Source organism: Notechis scutatus, chromosome Z (assembly GCF_049901735.1).
Source record: "Notechis scutatus isolate UNSWTSFEM ecotype Mainland chromosome Z, rNotScu1.2, whole genome shotgun sequence".
In the NCBI taxonomy this organism is placed as follows: Eukaryota; Metazoa; Chordata; class Lepidosauria; order Squamata; family Elapidae; genus Notechis; species Notechis scutatus.
Window position 1 is genome coordinate 119425513 of NC_142025.1, and position 21924 is coordinate 119447436.

Consider the following 21924-nt stretch of genomic DNA (forward strand, 5'->3'; position numbering starts at 1 on the left):
TCCCTCTCTCCCTCTCCTCTCTGTCTGTCTCTCTTTCTCTCTCCTCCTTCTCTCTCTCTCCCTCTCTGTCTCTCCCTCTCCCCCTCTCTCCCTCTCTCCCTCTCTCTCTGTTTCCACTCTGTCTCTCTCCCTCTCTGTCTGTCTCTTTCTCTCTCCTTCTCTCTCTCTCTCTCCTTCTCTGTCTCTCACTCTCCATCTCTCTCCCCTCTCTCCCTCTCTCTCTGTTTCACTCTGTCTCTCTCACTCTCTGTCTCTGTCTCTCTCCTTCTCTCTCTCTCTCCCTCTCTGTCTGTTTCTCTCTCCTTCTGTCTCTCCCTCTCTCTATCTCTCACTCTCCATCTTTCTCTCCCTCTCTCCCTCTGTCTCCCTCTGTCTCTCTCTCTGTCTCTCCCTCTCTCTGTGTGTCTCTGTCTCTTTCTCTCTCCTTCTCTCTCCTTCTCTCTTTCTCTCACTCTCCATCTCTCTCTCCCTCTCTCCCTCTATCTCCCTCTGTCTCTCTCACTCTCACTCTCAGTCTCCCCCTCTCTGTCTCTCACTCTCCATCTCTCTCTCCCTCTCTCTCTGTCTCACTCTGTCTTTCTCACTCTCACTCTCTGTCTCTGTCTCTCTGTCTCTGTCTCTCTCTGTCCTTTCTCTCCTTCTCTCTCTCTCTCTGCCTCTCTCTGTCTCTCACTCTCCATATCTCTCTCCCTCTCTCCCTATCTCTCTGTCTCACTCTATCTCTCTCACTCTCACTCTCTGTCTCTGTTTCTCCTCTCTGTCTCTCTCTGTGTGTCTCTCTGTCTCTCCTTCTCTCTCCTTCTCTCTCTCTCTATCACACGCTCTGTCTCTCACTTGCCATCTCTCTCCCTCTCCCTCTCTGTCTCTGTCTCTCACACTCACTCTCTGTCTCTCTGTCTCTCCCTGTCTCTCTGTCTCTTTCTCTCTCCTTCTCTCTCCTTCTCTCCCTCTCTCTCCCTCTCTGTCTCTGTCTCTCCCTCTCTGTCTCTCCCTGTCTCTGTCTCTCTGTCTCTTTCTCTCTCCTTCTCTCTCCTTCTCTCTCTCTCTCTCTCACTCTCTGTCTCTCCCTCTCCATCTCTCTCTCACTCTCCCTCTCTCTCTCCCTCTCTCCCTCTCTCTCTGTCTCACTCTGTCTCTCTCTCACTCTGTCTCTCTGTCTCACTCTCTGTTGCTTTGAAAAGGTTACCTACGCCACACTTGTTCCCCCTGCAGCCCTCCGAGGTAAAAAGTGAAACGGTCTAACTTCGGAGAGCATCTGTGCCAGGATCCATCCACTCACCGTGCTTTGGCAGAAACTAGGACTCTGGGTTTCCAGGGTGGTTTTTGGACTCTCGCCTTCCGTGCCCACCAAGGTGAGGGAAATTGAATCGAAGCTACTGGAAGAGCAAGCATTGCCCGTCACAACCTGCACATGGTAAATGGCCATAACGGAGACCAGACTTCAGCAAGACAGGCTTCTCTCCCTAAGACTGGAGGGTATGAAAATGGGTCCCTGCTTAAAAGGCAATCTTTCCCCATGTCAGCCCCACCCCGTGGCCCTACAATGCCCTCCATCTACTCATCCTTGAGATGACAACAGATGTGCCAATTCAATGTTATCTTGAAAGACACAACAGGAACCCAAATTCTAAAGAAAGAGGAACTACATTGGCACGGTGACAATGTCAGCTCGTTGGAGGGGGTTAGGGAGGGAGGAGGAAGGGATAATACCGGGGAAATATCATAAAAGATTCATTATATTTAATCATGTGCATAATAACAGCAGCTGGAATCACATATGCTCAAAATTGGAAAAATGAAAATATACCCACAGATGAGAAGGTAATAATTGTCTCACAGACGAACACTATACAGAAGCCTGATGATGGCAGATGAGATTCTGCCGAAACATTGCTACAACTTTAAAAGCACAACTATAATGACGTGGGAAAATACCGAACAAAGCTGAATACCATACATGTAAGTACCCGCGAAAAACTTAAGAAAACACACACACACACACACACACACACACACACACACACACACACACACACACACATATATATATATATATATATATATATATATATATATATATATATATATATATATATATATATATATATATAATCTTTGGTTATTCGGGTTTTCTCCCACGTAAGATTGGAAGTATCTAGGCAACATTTCGATGAAGTCTCATTCATCATCTTCAGGCTTGTGTCTTGGCTCTGTGCTTCTCAGAGTGATGTGAATACCCGCGAGAACCTCAGAAAACATATATATAAATACATACATACATACATACATACATACATACATACATACATACATACATACACATACATACATATATTTGTTTTCTTAAGTTTTGGCGGGTACTTACATGTATGGTATTCAGCTTTGTTCGGGTATTTTCCCACGTCATTATAGTTGTGCTTTTAAAGTTGTAGCAACATCAATTCTCTTCCAGACTTTGGAAGACCGACCGTTCAGGATTCCTGCAATATCTCCAAACGACCTTTTGTGATTTTTTCAAACATCTAGAGATGGGACTTTCGGCTGGATTGCCAACCCATCCATTTTGGGGGGGGGAGGGCAAGACATTTTGGGCAGCCTTCCAACCCCCCCCAGGATCTTCCATTGTCACCCATGCAAATGTAGTTCCTCTTTCTTTAGAATTTGCGTTCTTGTTTGCCATTCAAGGGTACCTGCCGGGTGTTCCAAGTAAAGAAACCCATTCAAAAAGAAATGAGCAAAGTCCACCTTCTGAAGCACATTTCTTTGATTCAGGTAAACATCAGATAAACATCAGTCAATCTGTAATTCTGGATCTGACAGAAAACCAGAATCACACCACATAATCGTGTAAATCAGAAACACCCCATAAAAGTCACATTCCCCCATAAAAGTAAATCAACGTTGCTTGGTGTCCTCAAACTCCGCCTTCAGCTCTCAGCAGAAGAAAAGCCACATAGCCAAAACAATCCTCACTATCTATTCACACTCCCCCCCTTAAGAATGTGGTGAGTCCAGAAACCCACCACCCACCACCCACCCCGTACACAGTAAAGAGGAAGAAAAAGAATGTGTGAGTAAACTATAGAGCTAAATAAAATGGCTACAGATATGCCAACTTTGGGCTCGACATTTGGTTGTCATCCCACCAGGCTCAAGGTTGATCAGCCTTCCGTCCTTCCGAGGATGGTAAAATGAGGACCCAGATCGTTGGGGGTGATAGGCTGACTCTGTAAACCGCTTAGAGAGGGCTGCAAAGCACTATAAAGCGGTATATAAGTCTAAGGGCTATTGCTATCTCCAGGGTGGGTGGGGGGCATTGTAGGGCCATGGAGTGGGGCTGGCATGGGGGAATGATTGTGTCAGCCTTGGGGAACCATATTTCACTTAGAAGCTGTGCGGCTGCCCCCATTTAGTGCCTGGGAATTTGGGAGGGGGGATTTCACAGACAGGTGGAAGATTAGACACAACAACCCTCTTTCTCAGAGAGTCAAGGACATGTTGCCCTGCACCTGGAGTGGAATGTCTGGAGGGATGTCTCCAGTGGTGGGATTCAAATAATTCAACAACCGGTTCTCTGCCCCTCATGATTTCTTCCAACAACCAATTCACCCAACTGCTCAGAAAGTTAACAACCAGTTCTCCCAAACCACTGCAAACCAGCTGAATCCCACCATAGGATGTCTCCACTTGGGACAATGGTTGATTGGGCCATGTGATGGACTGTTGGGTGCAGGGGATGGATCTTATTGAATTTTTAAAAAAAATATTTTTATTGTACATTTTTCATTATTGTTCATCACATTTCAATTTTGCAAAGTCAGTGTTCTGGTTCTATCAAGTCCTTTTTAAAAAAACAAACAAACAAACATCAAAGTATATGTCCTGGTTATAGCTATTATTTTCATAACCCTACAGTATAGTCTCTTTGGACTACATTGTGTTGTACCTCATCATTATAACTATTATTTTCATACCATTAATACGCGATTACATTTATCATTCTACACTATACACTTTAAATTATATTCACACAGTCCGAGAGGGTGTATTCTTATATATTTCAATATATCTGTATTTATTTCTATTTCATTAATCTATCTTGTTAATGATCGCGGGAATCAAAAATATAGCTTATTGATCTATTAGATTCAATAAGTCCTATGGATGATAGCAGGCCCCAGAAGAAAGAGGTATGAACCAAAGTTTTCAGCTAGGGTGGTTTCAAAATCTACTATTTGTAATCCTGCTGAGTCATTGCTAATTGTGAAACATCACGTTTTTGCAAATCTTGCAGCATTTGTATGGATACGTTTAAAACAGGAAGAACAGAACAGTTGGAAACGAAGAATTGAAAATAACGTACCCAGGTGTTTGCAGAAAGTGACGGCTAGTGAAGTTGCGAAGCATGTATGTGGCTAGAAGTAAAGTATAAAGGATAGAGCTGGAGATCAGCTCTGGGCTCTTTGATTTATGGCAATCCTTGCAGGACCTGCTATATGTCATTGGACTCCATTGCAATGGCTTTGTTAGGGATATACACCCTAGCAGAACCTGCACGGCAGGCAGGCAGGCAGGCAAATATGTGAGACAAACGTTTTTGTAGCTTACACTCAGTAAAACAGATACAATGTGCTAGTTAAATAGTTTATTCCAGTAAGATTTATAGCATAGTCAAACAGTCCATATATCATACACTAGTTCAGTCCGTCCGGGGATTAATCAGTTGCAAAGTCCATTGTCGAAAAAGAGGTCGGTAAACTTACAAATATCAGTCCAATAATATATCTCTTTGCAGTAGAGATATGAAGAAGTAAAACCTCCTTTCTTCTTTCAGCAACAGCAAAGAACATGCAGTTAACAATCCATCATCGTCAGCAAGCAATTCAGTAAGCCAGCAATCAATCAAGTTCTCTTGCTCCCTCTTATGGCGATTTACAGCCGCACCCAAAATGCTTTGCAGTTAAAGTGACGCACACTTAAACTCACAATCATAGTCTATATATATTATTTTTACCCAAACTACGTTAGGTAACCATGTTATTCCTAACAGGCTTATTAATGTAAGTAAGAAATTTGGCGAGATTCTGTAGAGGTGAGCCTATGGAGCTGACTATGGGTCTGAGTGGTATTCCTTCTTTGTGTATCTTGGGGAGGCCATAGAGCTTAGGGCACCTGGACGATTTTTCTCTGGGATTGATTTTCCGCTGGATCTCTTCACTGATGGGAGACGTTTTTATTTTGGATTTGGTGGTTTTTTCTAGGTAGGTGGTGGGGTCAGTATTCAGGGGTTTGTAAGCGGGGTCTTGGAGTAGGCTGGATAGTTTGGAGCGGTAGTCCGATGTGTTCATTACGACTGTGGCGTTGCCTCTGTCTGCTGGGAGAATGTCTATGTTGCTGTCTTCCCTCAGGTTGGCGAGTGCTTTTTGTTCTTCTCTGTGTAGGTTGCTTCTGGGTGGGTTGCTGGAGCAGAGGACGTTGGTGACTTCAAGTCTGATTTTGTTGGCTGCATCTGGGTTGATTTTGGTTAGGCTAGCTTCAACTCCGCATATAATGTTTTCAGTGGGGATGCGTTTGGGGGCGACGGCAAAGTTGAATCCTTTGGAAAGGACATTGGTTTCTGCTATGGTGAGGGTTCTGTCTGATAGGTTGTGTACTGTTTGTTTCATGTGTCGTTGTGGGGAAGGGTTGGGTTTCTGGCGTTTCTCTAGTCTGTGGAGTTTCTTGGTGTGTGTGTCTGTCTTGTGGGAGGTTTCTGTTTCGGCTCTCCAGAAAGCTAGTTGTTTGGATTTGTCCCAGAATACTGGGTGGATTTTGTTGCTAAGTTTGAGATGGAGTGTGAGTAGGTCTCTGTTGGTTTGGTCTAGTAGGAATCTTTTCTTGTGGAGTTCGTTTCTGATTAGAGCTAATTCCCTTCTTTTCAGGATCCTTTCAGTGGCTGAAGTTTTGGAATGGAATTTGAGTTGGAAGCATGTGGGGAATCACATTTTTGTCTCGGCAATTGCGTAGGAATGCGAGATCACACAAGATGGTGGCTCTTCGGACTTCGAGTTTCTCGTAGGTCTTGGTTAGCTGGAAGGTTTCCTCCCCGTAGAGGTACGATATTTGTTTTTGTAGATTGTTCACGGGTACAGGTATGTAGGTCTAGGTGTTTTCGGTAAGATTAAGTTTATCTTGGCGATGTTTCGGCAAGGTCCCACTCACCATCCTCAGGATGGTGCTTTCGGCTTCGTGCCAGTGCAAGCAGTGTTGTGATCGGAGCTGCCGTCTCTCTATATATACTGGTGTTGAGGGCTGGTGTGCTGGGCGGGTTGGAGACCAGTATATATATAGAGAGACGGCAGCTCCAATCACACACTGCTTGCACTGGCACGAAGCCGAAAGCACCAGCCTGAGGATGGTGAGTGGGACTTCGCCGAAAGTCACCAAAATACTCTTAATCTTACACAGGAAAAGACCCGAACACACCTAGATCTACATACCTGTACCCATGAAAATCTATGAAAACACACACACACACACACATATATGGTATTCAGCTTTGTTCGGGTATTTTCCCACGTCATTGTAGTTGTGCTTTTTAAGTTGTAGCAACATTTCGGCAGAATCTCATCTGCCATCATCAGGCTTCTGAGAAAAGTCTGACTCACAGACGAACCCAATACAGAAGCCTGATGAGGGCAGATGAGATTCTGCCGAAACGTTGCTACAACTTTAAAAGCACAACTACAATGACGTGGGAAAATACCCGAACAAAGCTGAAAGTCTTCCAAAGTCTTGAAGAGAATTGATGTTGATGGGAATGTTCTTGGGGGAGCTTTGATTAGGCTGTCCAATAATGGCTATTTAATAATGGCTTACAGTCCAATCCATGGTTTTGAGTCGGAGGCTGATGGTGACTTGCAGAGAGAAGACGATTCATTTCATTGGGACACTAACACCATCTTTGCAATGGGGTCAAAACAAAGAAAGTTCTTTCTGCGCCAACTCAGAAACCTCAAACTGCACAAGGAGCTGCTGATCCAGTTCTACAGAGGAATGATGGAGTCTGTCATCTGCAACTCTATAACTATCTGGTTTGGTTCTGTGGCCCAACAAGACAGACACAGACTTCAGAGGTTAATTAGGACTGCAGAAAAAAACAATGGCTACCCACCTGCCTTCAATCGAGGACCTGTATCCTGCACGAGTCAAAAAGAGGGCTGGGAAAATATTTACAGACCCCTCACATCCCGGACATAAACTGTTTCAACTCCTTCCCTCAAAACAACACTATAGAGCATTACACAACACAACAACTAGACACAAGGACAGTTTTTCCCTGCATGCCATCACTCTGCTAAACAAATCATTCCCTCAACACTGTCAAATTACTTTGTAAGACTGTATTACTATTCTTCTTCTCATCCTTCCTATTACCTATCTCTTCCCACTTATGACTGTAACCGTGTTGGTTGAATCTTTACAATGTATATTGTTTTATTTGTTGTCTAGTATGATTTGAGTACAACCCATCCATTTTGGAGGGAGGGCAAGACATTTTGAGCAACCTTCCACCCCCAACCCCCCCCCAACAAGCTGCCATTGTCACCTGTGCAAATGTAGTTCCTCTTTCTTTAGAATTTGTGTTCCTGTTTGACATTCAAGGTACCTGCCAGGTTTCCAAGGGATGAAACCCATTCAAAAAGAAATGAGCTAAATAAAATGGCTACACTTATGCCAACTTCAGGCTCAACACTGAACACTCAACATCTTCAGGATGGGTGGGGGAGGCATTGTAAGGCCATGGGGTGGGCTTAGGGTTAGGGTTAACAACCAAAGCAAAAAAAAAAAAGATCGTAATTAGACTGTTGTGGAGTCTAATCTTCCACCTCTCTATAAAGTCCCTCCTTCCAAATTCCCAGGTACTAAATGGGGCAGCCTTCAAGCTTCTAAGTGAAATATGGCTCCCCAAAGCTGACACAATCATTTCCCCACGCCAGCCCCACCCCATGGCCATACAATACCCCCCATCCATCCTGGAGATGACAACTGAGTATCAGATCAAGGTTATCTTGAATGGCAAACAGGAGCGCAAATTCCAAAGAAAGGGGAACTACATTGGCACAGGGGTCAATGACAGCTCGTTGTTGGGTTGTGGGGAGGAATGTCTATAGCCCCATCTATAGATGTTTGACCACCAAGAAAGGCCATTCGGAGATTATTGCAGGAATCCTGAACTATCAGTTCCACAGTCTGGAAGATAATGTGAGTGGCAGGTAGGTCCCCATTTTGATGTTATCTGGAAAATATTTCCCGTTCTTCCTCATACATGGAGTGTATTTTTATTATACTGGAAAGCAGTTTTTCACTTAAAGGAAGCTGGGTGGAATGGGAATATGTCCAATCTTTGTATGGATCCCATTGCAAAGATGGTGTTAGTGTCCCAATGAAATTAACCAGATAACAGATAACCAGAGTTGGAAGGGACCTTGTAGGTCATCTAGTCCAACCCCCTGCTCAAGCAGAAGATCCTTCACCATTTCTGACAGATGGGAGTCCATTCTCTTCTTGAAGGTCTCAAATGATGCCACAACTTCCGAGGGCAACTTCTGTTCCATGGGTTGATTGTTCTCCCTGTCAGAAAGTTTCTCCTTATTTCCAGGTTGAATCACTCCTTTGATCAGTTTCCATCCATTATTCCTTGTCTGGCCTTTGGGGGATTTGGGAAATAGCTTGACCCCCTCCTCCTCCTCTCTGTGGCAGCCCCTCAAACATTGGAAGACAGCTATCTTGTCTCCCCTGGTCCTTCTCTTCCCTAGACTAGCCAAGCCCAGTTCCTGCAACCGTTCATCGTATGTTTTATCCTCCAGTCCCCTCATCATCCTGGTTGCTCTTCTCTGCACTTTTTCTAGAGTCTCAACATCTTTTTAATAATGTGATGACCAAAGCTGGATGCAGTTCTAGGTGTGGCCCTACTAAGGCTTTATAGAGTGGTATTAGTACCTCCCTTGTTCTGGATTGTATCCCTGTGTTAATGCAACCTAGGATTGCATTAGCTTTTTTGGCTGCTGCTATACACTGCTGGCTCATATTTAGCAGGCTGTCCACTAAGACTCCAAGTTCCCTCTCACAGTTCCTGCTATTAAGCCTGGTTTCACTCCAGTCTACATGCGTACTTTGGGTTTTTCTTGCTTAAGTGTAGGATTTTACTTTTCTCTATACTGAATTTCATTTTGTTAGAATCGTCTTCTTTCTGCAAGTCACCATCAGCCTTCAACTCAAAACCATGGATTGGACTGCAAGCCATGATTACATAGCCATCATTAGACACAGTGGAATTAAAAATATTAAAAATATTTTATTACCAGTTCTGTGGGTGTGCGCAGAGCACTCTAGAACGGGCAGTTTTAAGCATGAAAACTTACTTAGCTCTGTGCTGGTGAGTAAAACAGCTGAGGCGCAGATATCCGCTCTTTCACACCTGTCAGCTGAGCTACAAACAGAGGAAATATAAGACAGGAAAGGGCAGAGCCGGGTGGGCGGTGCCAACTGCTGACTGGCACTACCGGATCGCTAGAATCAGTGCAAACCACCGACATACCACTACTGATTGACAGCCTAATCAAGGATCCCCCAAGAACACTTCCATCCACATTGACAGGCCAGGGCACTAGTATGCAAACAGAGAACAAACCCCATTTTTTTGCTAGAACTGATGGCGTTGCCTAATTGGGTCTACTGTTTTTCCCCAATTGTTTGTTCCTTCCAATTTTGAAGACTCTAAAGTTTCTTAACTCTGAAGAAGGCAAGACTCATGAGGTGTTAAATTAAGCTGGCTACTCTGAAGATCTCTAATATCGATTAAGTGGATGTTCTAAAGATCAGGTATATTGGTTTATTGTCCTTATCAAAGGCTCTGTTGCTGCTTTAAAACAAAGGTACCTTCCAATAAAGGAGAATGATTGTAGCTCAGGGTTGAAATAAGGGATCCTTTGGTTCTAGGCTTGGTGGGTTTTATGCAGATGTTTCATTATCAAACAGGTAACATCATCAGTGCTAGAAGGAGGAGGAGGAGGAATGTGGGGTCCTTGATGCTCTCTGGCCTTGATTGTTTTCTTGCAGACATTTCATGACCCAATTAGGTAGCATCATCAGTGCTGAGTGCCATTTGCTTTTAATTTATATCCTAGTGGTTCGCCTTTTTCAGCGTTGGCGGGAGTGGCCTTGGAGGTTCTTTGGTTGGACTGTTTACTGTTGACCCCTTTGGCAATTCCTTGATTGGGGTATTGTTTACTTCTTGAGTGTTGATCTGATATTAATCATGGAATTAATCTATGCTCACTTGGGTTTTGTTTGATGGCAGGGAAGTGTTTTAGTCTTGTTCCCTTGTTGGCTTGTTGGTTGTGTCATTTGCACAGCATATGAATGTTGTTTATGTCTTTGTATCTATTGCTGGAATTCTGAATGGTTGGGCTTCAAAAAAATGTGGACAATATAGTGTGGTTGGTCCATTTTTTTGTCATTATCAGTGGACAATGTATATGCTAAGACCTCCACACAATTCATATGAACTCTCACACACAACTTCGCACACTTATCCCTCCTCCCCATTCAGCCTCCCCCTGAGTCCTGTGTAATCCATTTTGTCTCCTCCAACTGAAAATCAATCACAACAGCAGGCTCAGAAAGTTTTGCAAAATATATTTTAAGTCAATCAAACAGACCAAACCCACGTTTACGAAAATGAACAATTCTTTTTTTTTTTTTTTGCACACAAGGATTCCTGTTTGCAAAATATTTGCTAAGCTGCTTTTTCCCATCCAGAAAATATCATCTTATATTATCTATATCTTATATAATTTGGCCCTATAGGAAACCCATTACAAAGAGGGCAGACTTTAAAATTCAGACATGGAATTATTTTAGCCGTAACTTTGAAATGATGGACCTAATCTGTAAGATTCCGAATAATTAAAAGGAAGGTAGTTTGGTAGAGGTTTCGATAAAAATAAATTTCTATTTTTAATCCTTGGTGGTCTTTATGGAGTGGTCTTCTCTAATCTCACAGCAAGTGGGGAATTCTGGGAGTTGAAATCCAGAACATGCTGAGTTCGAAAATCACTGAGAGAAACTGGATTACAGTCTGGAAACATTCGAAGTTGTGCAAAATTGTTGGAAAAGGCTGGATGCACTTGTAAATCCTGGTTGGTTGGTATACAACAACATTTCTCAATTTTGGTCACTTTTAAGCTTTGTGGACTTCAACCCCTTCTGGTTGGGGGATTCTAGGAGTTGAGGTCCACACGGCTTAAACTGACCCAAATTAAGAAACACTGCTAATAAGTTACATACAGATGCTACATTTAAACACAATTATTTTTCCAGAAGGAACTTTTGAGGCAATCTGTCTCCCCAAATTTCCCAAATTTGGATCCCCAAATCCATCTTTGTCTCTCATCCTCAAGCAGATTTTTAAAAAATATACGCAAGATTTAACACAATTTCTCCTGTTCCTCCTCAAAATAGACTAAAAATTACATTCTAGGGTCATAGAACAGTGGGGCCTGGTCCTTTCCTACGTCTCTACTTTAATTTGTCCTCTCTACTTTTGAGGTGGAGATAAAGTAATTAAATTAAATTCAGACTCCTAGCTCGGAAGAGGAAACAAATTCTTTAAGAAGAAAGCCCTTTTTTTATAGAAATTGTCACAAACATCCCTTCGAGGCAATGTCGATATCTAACAGTTGGCCATCGGAGTCGAAGTCCAACCTTCATTGGTCCACGGAAATTGTCTCGTTTGCTGTACAATCTCCAAGCTCCATCCCAGCTTCACTTCTTGCACGGATTCGATTTCTTCTAGAAAATCAGAAGACTATCAAAGAAACTTGAAGGTCTCTTTTGGTCGCCTTGTGGTTGTGTCCACAAAGCTCTCCAAGATCAGCCAGCTGGATTATCTCTCTGCAATTTCTCTGAAATCATTGTCTTCCTTTTTTATTTTAGGCCTTTCTCTCCACTGCTCTTTGCTAAGGAAATAATTAACGATATTATGGAATCCAGGTGTCCATCTTTATCAAAAGCCAGACAAGTCTCCAATGGGAAGTCAAGAATAAACCGCCATTCCTGGCTTGGCCGAAGTCCCACCAGGTCCTTGGCTCTGATCTAAAGAGTTCAAAATGGACCGAGGACCAAGTTGGAGGACCAAAATGGAGGACCAAAATGGAGGACCAAGTTGGCCGAAATCCCAGCATGCATCTCACCGTTTGTCCCTGTGGTTAAGGAAGAAGTCCGAGACCAGCCAAAGTCCCATCACACACTAGAAGTTTGAAAGTAGCAGAAGGTATGGATGGGAAGGGATGCATCCCTTTGGATTATTATGGGATGGTTCCCTGCCCAGGTGTGGATTTGTCCCGTTCTGGCAGATTTGCCCAAAGACCTTCAGCAGAAAACTCCTGGGAGTTGGTTGACCTGGTTAAAGAAGAGTAATGAAGGGTTATGTTTTTTTAAAAAAATCTTTCTGATGTTCAGTGTCCCTGTCAACTCATAAAATACTTCTCTGGTCTTTTTGGAGTTGCCAATAGAAAGGGAGGGGGGAGCAGTGCAGCAGCTTGCAAAACCGAAACTGCATTCCACAAATGTTTTCAAAGATGGTAACTAGGTGACTGAAGTTTCTGCCAAGCAAAGATCTAACAGGAGAGCATGATTGATGACTCTAATATAGTATAATGTAATAATTTAATAGTATAGTTTAGCACAGTATCATCTAATATAATATAATATAGTATAATCTAATATAGTATAGTATACTATATCAGTGTTGGCGATCCTTTTCGACACTGAGTGCTGAAATGGGAGCGTGTGTGCGTGGGAGCACCAGAAACTTCAAAAACAGCTCCTCAGTGCGGGGCGTAGGAGTGCCGGGAAACGGAAGAGCACATGTGTGTGCTGGGCATGAGCATGCGTGCTGGCCACCTGGTCTTCTGGTTTCTGATTTGCATGCACACGCAAAGAGCATGCATGCGCACGCCAGAGCCGGAAGCTCAGCTTGCACACTGGGAGCTGCTCTGTCAGTTTCCACAGCTGAAGACCAGCTGGTCAGCATGCATGCACACATGCCAGAACCCAGAAGAGCAACGGGTGATGGCTGGCATGCCCGGAGAGATGGCTCTGCATGGCACTTCTGGCACACATGCCATAGGTTCGCCATTACAGTACTATACTGTATTTTACTATAGTACAGTAAATAAAATAACCTAATATGGTATAGTATTACATAATGTAATGTAACATAACAAGACAGAACAATATAGAGTCTTCACTTCATGACAAAGAAAGGGAAGGATCTCCGATCCCCGCCGCTTCAAAAGAAAGACTAACGGATGCAGCCACAGTGCACGCTTGATCCCATCACAGCCTCACCTCCATCCCAACCGACTTCATGCAGCGGTCTTCCTCCCAGATTATATTTTCTGTCCTGCACGGGCTTTCTGTAACTTCTGCTTCCGATCCTCAGGAATTTCCTCCATGCTGATCCCGTGGCTGCTCGCCCTGAAGGAAAAAGAGCAAACCACGAAAGGTCTGGACTAGACAGAAGAAGGACCAGGATGGGGAAGGGCTTGGGAGGCTGAAACCTTCTAGAGAACATTGAAAGAAACCAGGTGAGTTCAGTCTAAAGAAGAACGCGGTTGAGGGAAGACACGTTACCAGGGGTGGGATTCTACCGGTTCGGCCCGGTTCAGGCGAACCGATAGCTCCGAGGATCAGCTGAGAGCGAACTGGTTGGGTTTGCTCCACGATCAGCTGTTGCCTGGACTGTAGGCTATGAGAGCGAACTGGTTGGGTTTGCTCCCACGATCAGCTGTTGCCTGGACTGTAGGCTATGAGAGCGAACTGGTTGGGTTTGCTCCCACGATCAGCTGTTGGGCCCACCTGCCTGCCTGGACTGTAGGCTATGCTTTTATACCCTGTTTTCCAAGCTCCGCTGATTCGTGTGGCACAGTGGATTGCCGCGTGCCAGCTGTTTAAGAGACAGGGATTGTTGGAGGTCAGTAGCAAACGCTCGGCGCACATACGTGCACAAAGCACATGCTCGCCGAATGGGTTGTTTCGCTGGTTGAATCGCACCCCTGCACGATACCCAGCTTCCAAGACCTGAAGGGTATGTCCATAAGGGTGTGTATTGAGTCACCCAGGTGTCCACAGAAGAGATGGAACACAAAACAGAAGTGGACAAAGTCTAACAAAGTCCACTTGCCTTCTGAAAAAGCACCTTGGGGACAACCCTGAACTGAAGGATGGGGAATCTCCACAGACAACAACAACAACAACAACAAATGGACATTTGTAGAGATGCAAACTCAAAACAAGGAGGCATTTCAGGACTCTGAAGCCGTGGAACGGCCTCCCTCTTGAGAGAGGCTCAGGAGTGGGTCAGACTAGATGGGTCAAGTCTCTTCCATTTCTTGATTCTAGGAGTCCGTACCTCTTTTTGAGCCCTAAACTCTTTTAACGACCCCATAATCCCTTGCAAGGTGGGACTCTGGGCAACGGAATGGAGAGCTGAGTGTTTACTGGCCGGATGCCCTTTCCTGTCACCGATGCGGAGTTTTGTTCAGCAGATACGTTCTCAGAGAAATATCTGCCTCTGCCTAGGATCGAACTCGCAGCCTCCTGATTGTGAGGCGAGAGCTCCACCTCCAGGCCACTGTACCACCCAAGTTGTAGAGGGAGCCCTATCTAATAGAAAAGAACGGAATAACAGAGTTGGAAGGCACCTTGGAGGTCTTCTAGTCCAGCCTCCTGTACAAGCAGGAGATCCTAGGCTATTCCAGAATACAAGAAGACCACCAAGGTCCCTTTCCAGGTCTATTCTGATTATATTACATATTTGTCTCAAGTGGTCTAGGGTCTCCTGCCTGAGCCGGGGGTTGGACTAGAAGACCTCCAAGGTCCCTTTCCAGCTCTATTCTGATTATATTGCATATTTGTCTCAAGTGGTCTAGGGTCTCCTGCCTGAGCCGGGGTTGGACTAGAAGACCTCTAAGGTCCCTTTCCAGCTCTATTCTGATTATATTGCATATTTGTCTCAAGTGGTCTAGGGTCTCCTGCCTGAGCCGGGGGTTGGACTAGAAGACCTCTAAGGTCCCTTTCCAGCTCTATTCTGACCGATTGCCCCAATCACTGCCCCGACTCTTGGTGAAACCAGATCCTTTTCCATAGGAGGTGCCCTCTCACCCCGGCTTCAGGTCTGGGGGAGTAGGAATAGGTTTGGTGAAGCCGTCGCGACCGATGAGCCAATAAGTGTCTTCCGTGCCTTTTCCCTAAAGAGGAAGCGAGATGCATCCGATCAAGGTAAAATTAAACATGGCTGATTTCTTCCCACCCACCCCTCCAACCTCATTGGTTTCCCCCCGTTTCAGCAACCTCCTGTCATTTATTTTTAGTCGTTTCTCCAAAGTTTGCCTACAGGTCCGCAGGCACGTTCCTTAATTATTATTATTATTATTTTGTTCCTTATAGAAGATGATATAGAAGAGGATAGTTGTAGCTCAGGGTGAACGGTGGGGGGGTCTTTAACGCTCTCTGAGCTAGCTGGTTTTCTTGGAGACATTTTGTGACCCGGCTAGAGAACATCGTCAGTGCTAGAAGGGAGTGAGGTTTGTGGAGAGGAGGAGGAGGAGGAAGAGCAAGAGGAGGAGGAGAAAGAGGAAGAAAAAGAGGAGGAGGAGGAAGAGGACTGTGGGGTCCTTGGCGCTCTTTGAAATTGATGGCTGTCTTGCAGACATTTCCCGACCCAACTAGGGAACATCATCAGAGCTAGAAGGGTTTGCTCCAGTGGTGGAATTCAATTTTTTTTTTTTTACTACCGGTTCTGTGGGTGTGGCTTGGTGGGCGTGGCAGGGGAAGGATACAGCAAAATCTCCAATCAGAGGAGGTGTTTGCCGGTTCTCCGAACTACTCAAAATTTCCGCGACCGGTTCTCTAGAACTGATCAGAACCCGCTGAATACCACCTCTAGTTTGCTCTCTATTATGGGGATGTTCTTCGTGGTCCATTGAATAGATTGTTGTTTATCATTTCATTGATTGTCTGAGTTGGTTGTTCCTTAACTGGGGTGTTCTTTATGGCTTCGTTCTGTTGTTAAACTCCTCCTCCCCCTCCCCTCTTCCTCCTTCTCCTCCCCCTTCCTCCTCCTGCTCCTCCTCCTCCTCCCCTTCACCTTCTTCCACTTTGCAAACCCCACTCCTTTCTAGCACTGATGATGTTACCTGGTTAGGTAATGAAATGTCTAAATGCAAACCCCACAGTCCTCTTCCTCCTCCTCTTCCTCCTCCCCTTCATCTTCTTCCACAAATCAGGGGTGGGATTCTACCAGTTCGCACCTATTTGCTAGAGCCGGTTGTTAACATTCTAAGCAGTTCGGAGAACCGGTTGTTAGAAGAAATTACTGGCCTAATCCTGTAAGGAAGGCAGGAAGGAAACATTCTGGTGTTGCTTACAGAAACTGCCTCTGCGTTAACCCTTATTGCATTCTTGGCAGGACTAGACTTCCTGTCTCAGGAACGTCTCTGGAGGTTTTTTTTCCTCCTTTCCTGGTACTTTGCTTATGTGGAGGGACCATTCAAAGTTACAAGGGCACTGAAAAAAGTGACTTATGACCATTTTTCACACTTACGACTGTTGCAGCATTCCCCACTGTCATGAGAGGCCAGGCGAGGAGATGCGTGCCTCGATGTGAGTGATATTGAGTTGGCCATGCCCAGCCAATAACATGAACACCAAGCCACGCCCACCAACTAAGCCACACCCACAGAACTGGTTGTTAAAAAATTTGAATCCCACTCCTGCTCCAAACCCCACTCCCTTCTAGCACTGATGGTGTTACCTAGTTGGATCATGAAACATCTGCAAGAAAACCACCCAGCTCAGAGAACACCAAGGATCTCTTAGCCCTTGTTTTTGTGTTTTTGGTCTGGTACACAATGTGTTTCTTAGCAAATTTTCATCTTTTTCTCACTCTCTCTTTCTCTGTCTGAATTATTGCTTAATGTATGCATTTGAAATACAATTTTGTGATACCTTCAGCTCCGTCTTCCCCCGTAAGTCGAGCTTGTAACCTTCTTTGAGGGCGTGCAGGATCTCCACCGTCCGCAGGTTGACGTGGATTCGATAAGCTGCAAAAATGACACAACACCAACACATCCTTGGGCAAAACACACCGAGTTTAAAGTGGACCTCAACCCAACCTTAGATGGCCAGGGTGGTACGAGGTGGTTCAGAAAAAATTGTGATGGTGGCTGCAGGGTCCCACATTAAAAGAAGCAGGGCTTCCATTGTGCGGCCACAACCATCTTGTTGTGAATTTTGGCACTCTCCCACAGACTCTCCTTGTCAGGTTTGAACAACCAGATCTACATGCGTAGAGTTCAAACTAGCTACTTCATTGTTCTCTGCCTATAGTACAGGAATCTTCCCAGAATGTCTGCCTGGGAGAGACTACCGTGTTTCCCCAAAAATAAGACACAGTCTTATTTTTTCCCCCACCAAAAATGGCGCCAGGTCTTATTTTCGGGGAATGTCATCTACTGACTAACCTCACGTGTGTGTCGCCCCTGGCCTCTTTTTCACTGTCAGAGGCCTTCAGGAACTTATTCTTCTGCAGCTGGCAAGGCTTTCCTGAAGGCCTCAGCAGCCGATAATGGACCTCTGGATCGATCCTGAGCTTTGTTCTCAGCTCCAGAGGCCTTCAGGAGAGCCTTGCCAACCTTGCTGGCTGCAGAAGAAATGGGCCGGCCAGGCAGGTGTCGGGGTGTGCAAGGCCTGGCTACAACTGTCCAAAGGTAAGTAGTAGGGCAGATTCCCCCATCCCCCGTCCCTTAATTTTTACCCATGCACTCAAGTGGGTGGGATCTTAATTAGGGCTTATTTGGGGGGGTAGGGCTTATATTGGGTGCACGTGTAAAAAAATCAAGCTAGGACTTTACTTTCAGGGTAGGCCGCGTTTTTGGGGAAACAGGGTAGGTAAGACTTAGAATTTAGAATTCAAGGCTCATGGGCCAGATCCAGCCCACAGGGTGCTTAGATATGGCCTACGGGGCTGTCCTGAAAAGAGCAAAGGATCGGTCCATAGTGCGTCTGCCAGCGAAAACGGAGTTTGGAAGGGCCGCACACACTCCTCCCGAGCTCCGTTTTCACTGGCAGAGCACTTGAGTCACCACAGGTGCCCCCGACACGAGTGTTGTCGAGCTAGCCACCTGGTCCCCAAGGCCAAACACAACCATGGCGTGGTCCTCAATGAAATCAAGTTTGACACCCCCTACGCTAGAAAGACTTCGAAACCTCCTCCCAGAGGGGAGCCACAGAAACAGGCCGTAAAGTGGGTGTGTGAGGTTTCTAAGAAGGCTTTGAGCTTTAAGCACATAGTGCTTATAAGTAACATTTTGAATAATGGGAAGTGAGCTTACTATAATCATCTCCGCTGTCCTCACCACTCTCTGTAGGGACTTTCTATCTACTGTCCTCACCACTCTCTATATGGGACTTTCTATCTGAGGCACTGCGGCCACCAAACCAAGCAGAGATACAGTTGAGCTTTTTATAATAAGACTCAAATTATCATGAAGTGCTTTGAGAAATTGGTCTGCCAGCACATCATTTCTGGTCTTCCGCATACATTTGATAAACACCAGTTTGCATACAGACAAAATAGATCTACAGAGGACGCTATAGCCATCACTCTTCACACTGCTCTGACTCATCTAGAACAGCGGGAGGGCTATGTGAGGATGGTTTTTGTGGATTTTAGTTCTGCGTTTATCACAATTCTTCCACATAGACTAGTGTCTAAACTTCTGGACCTTAAGCTTTCTAATTCAATCTGCCTTTGGATTATGGATTTCCTGTCTGGCCGCTCACAGAGGGTCAGATTAGGTAATCATACCTCTTCAGCCCTTATTCTTAACACTGGTACACCACAGGGTTGCATGTTGAGTCCCTTACTCTATACTCTTTATGGGCAAGACTGCATTCCCACTCACGCTAGTAATACTATTGCTAAATTTGCAGATAATACAACAGTGGTGGGACTTATCTCTGGGGGGGATGAGTCTGCCTACCGAGATGAGGTGGACCGGTTGCTTTCATAGTGTGGAGACAACAACTTGGTCCTCAACACCAATAAGACCAAGGAGCTGATAGTGGATTATAAAAGGAACAGACCAGACATCCAGCCCTTGCTTATCAATGGAGACCGAGGGGAGCAAGTGGCCAGTTTTAAGTTTCTGGGTGTTACCCTAAAAGAGGACCTGACCTGGGGGGCTCACATTGCAGTCCTGGTCAAAAGGGCCCAGCAGAGATTATACTACCTGAGGCTTCTCAGGAAACAACTGAATGAGAAACTGTTGGTGACCTTCTACTGCTGCACCATAGAGAGCATTTTAACATACTGCACCTCTGTATGGTTTGCCAATTGCACAGTGGCAGATAGGACAGCACTCCAGAGGGTTAATATCATTGTCCAGAAGATCATTGCTTGCCCTCTCCCCTCTTTGGAAGAGCTTTATAGCTCCCGCTGCCTTAAGAAAGTTCAAAACATTCTCAAAGATCCATCTCATTCTGGGAACCCTTTTTTTAAATTATTACCATCTGGCAGATGGTACAGAATAATAAAAACAAGGACAAATAGGCTGAAAAACAGCTTCTATCCCAGGACAGAAGCTCTTTTGAATTCTGCTGTATAGTGCAGTGTTGGGGGTTTCTGGTTCAATGTGTGAAGGGTGAAGGATGTGTGTTTGTGTTTATTTTCATGCTCATGGTCATGATGTACACTGAAGATGGTGTTTGATTTCGTTGTACAAGGTGCAATGACAACAAAGTAAACTAGAACAAAGGCATTCAGAAGAGGTTCAGCAGAAGAGAACAAGCAGAGAATTAGTCTGGGCTCATTAAGTAAACTGTTGTGTTGGCCACTGATCCCTCCGGCAACTGAATCAGATGAGGAGGCGGCATGGGACTCAGGGCGAGCATCAAGGCAACCTGAGACCTCCGAGGGGGAAGACGGAATGAAGCTGTCAGAGAGAGAGAGAGCCAGAGGCGGATGGAGAGCCAACAGCCCCCAAGTCTGGAGGTGGCTGGTGAGGAAGAGGAGGAACAGCTGGGTACAGTGCCTGACCTGCAGATGCGCAGAAGGCTGAGGAGAGGAGTGGAAATCTATGGGCCGGTCCTTGGGATGCAAGAGCCACCACTGCTAGCGAAGCCCCACCCTAGCTCTGGGGCTAAAAGGCGGGGGGCAAAGATGAATAGATGTGACAGACAACTATTCATCTCCCTGCCGGACAGACTTGTTAGCCTGAGGTGAGAGAGAAACATTTTTCCAGGGCTGCTGGCGCTCCCAATAAAGGAATCTTTAACTTCAACCAGTGGTCGTGTTTGGGAGCTGGATCAGAACATAAACACAAGAGGACTAATTCCCAGCTTTGGACAGCACAGTTTGTTTGTCTGCAGGGAGAGAGTTGTAGATCATCATCTCCTTCACTTCACCTCCAGGAGTGTTGGCGAGCCAGTCAGGAGGAGAGATCAAACAGGGAATTAGCCTGGACTCATTGAGTAAACACAAGAGGGCTCATTGCCTGCTTGATCTCTCCTCTTGATTGGCTCGCCAACACTCCTGGGGGAGATGCAAAGAACAGAACAATCTACATCTCTCTCTCCTTCTCTCTGCAGATGAACAGTCTTGTCCACGGCAGAAGATTGCATCTGGATTTGCAAAACTTGTTCACCCCATGTTCCCTAGGTGGGTTTTCCCTCTGGACACTTGGCCATTGGAGCTCCTTCCAACCCAAGGTGTCTGCTACGTCTATTCATTTCCGCCCCTTGTCTTTTATCCCCAGAGCTAGGGTGGGGCTTTGCTAGTAGCGGTGGCTCTTCCACCCCAAGGACCAGCCCATAGATTTCCACTGCTCTCTTCTCCTCTGCCATCTGTGCACCTATGTGTCAGGCACTGGACCCAGCTGTTCCTCCTCTTCCTCATCAGCCACCTCCAAACCTGGGGGCTGTTGACTCTGCAATGGAAGGCTGATGGACAGCCCAGGCTCCGCTTCTCTCTCTCTCCCTTTGCCAGTTCCATTCCCTCTTCCCCCTTGGAACTCCTGTTCTGAGGACCGGCCCATAGATTTCCATTGCTCTCCTCTCCTCTGCCTTCTGTATGTCAGGCACTGGATGAAGCTGTTCCTCATCAGCCACCTCCAAACCTGGTGGCTGTTGACTCCGCCTCCTCCATCTCTTCCTCCTCTGATTCGCCTGCCGGAGGAGCCGGCGGCCAACAGGCCACAACCCAAGGATGCATTACTCACGAAGGCCGGTGGACTCCATCCGCGAGGCAGTGTTGACCGTGTCCCCAAAGAGACAGTAGCGTGGCATCGTCAGCCCCACCACGCCAGCCACGCAGGGCCCTGTCAAAGACATCAGACAAATTCAGTTCTTAAACGTCAGGAGCAAGTTTCAACTGCTTTTTGGCACTCAACTTATTTTTAAGGAAGGGAAAGGCACAGAGCTACCATAAAAATACACCCTTCGGCCTTGCCACCCCCGTCCTGGTGACCTACCGGAGTGCAGGCCGATGCGTATCCGGACAGGTACGTCTGGCATATGGCGCATTTTGAAAGTACCAACCGCGCTGAGGATATCGAGGGACATGTTGGCTATCTCTCCCGCATGTCGCTTCCCATTCCGTTTCGGCAGCCCAGAAGCTACCATGTAGGCGTCGCCAATGGTCTCCACCTGTCAATCAGGAACAGGAGCGGTGAAAACAGCCGAAAGGTCTCAGGAAAGGGGGGGACTTGGCTTAGCTCCAGAAGAGAGGTGGGAAGTGAAGCATCGGGTATTGGCACTCAAATCATGTTGCAGATGCAGAATGAACCCAGATTTTGGCATTTCGTGGAAATTTCTGGA

General features: G+C 45.7%; 2 protein-coding genes across 6 annotated transcripts in view; both read right to left on the bottom strand.

The window, feature by feature from the left end:
• Positions 1-1458, bottom strand: part of LOC113430298 (hydroperoxide isomerase ALOXE3-like) — a 43134-nt gene extending 41676 nt beyond the window's left edge. The window contains 1 exon segment of the mRNA XM_087946899.1: positions 1276-1458. Within this exon segment, the coding sequence (XP_087803025.1) occupies positions 1276-1426 (151 nt within the window). The 5' untranslated portion in view covers positions 1427-1458.
• A 10744-nt stretch (positions 1459-12202) lies between these two features.
• Positions 12203-21924, bottom strand: part of GUCY2D (guanylate cyclase 2D, retinal) — a 46185-nt gene continuing 36463 nt past the window's right edge. For 4 of the 5 annotated variants that reach the window (XM_087946778.1, XM_087946777.1, XM_087946776.1 and 1 more), the window contains 6 exons: positions 21579-21753; positions 21327-21425; positions 17056-17150; positions 15211-15296; positions 13396-13524; positions 12203-12444 (listed from right to left, as the gene is read on the bottom strand). In XM_087946778.1, the coding sequence (XP_087802904.1) occupies positions 13437-13524; positions 15211-15296; positions 17056-17150; positions 21327-21425; positions 21579-21753 (543 nt within the window). In that variant the 3' untranslated portion in view covers positions 12203-12444; positions 13396-13436. The remainder of the gene's footprint in view (positions 12445-13395; positions 13525-15210; positions 15297-17055; positions 17151-21326; positions 21426-21578; positions 21754-21924) is intronic. The other variant, XR_015745883.1, reaches the window with a different exon arrangement.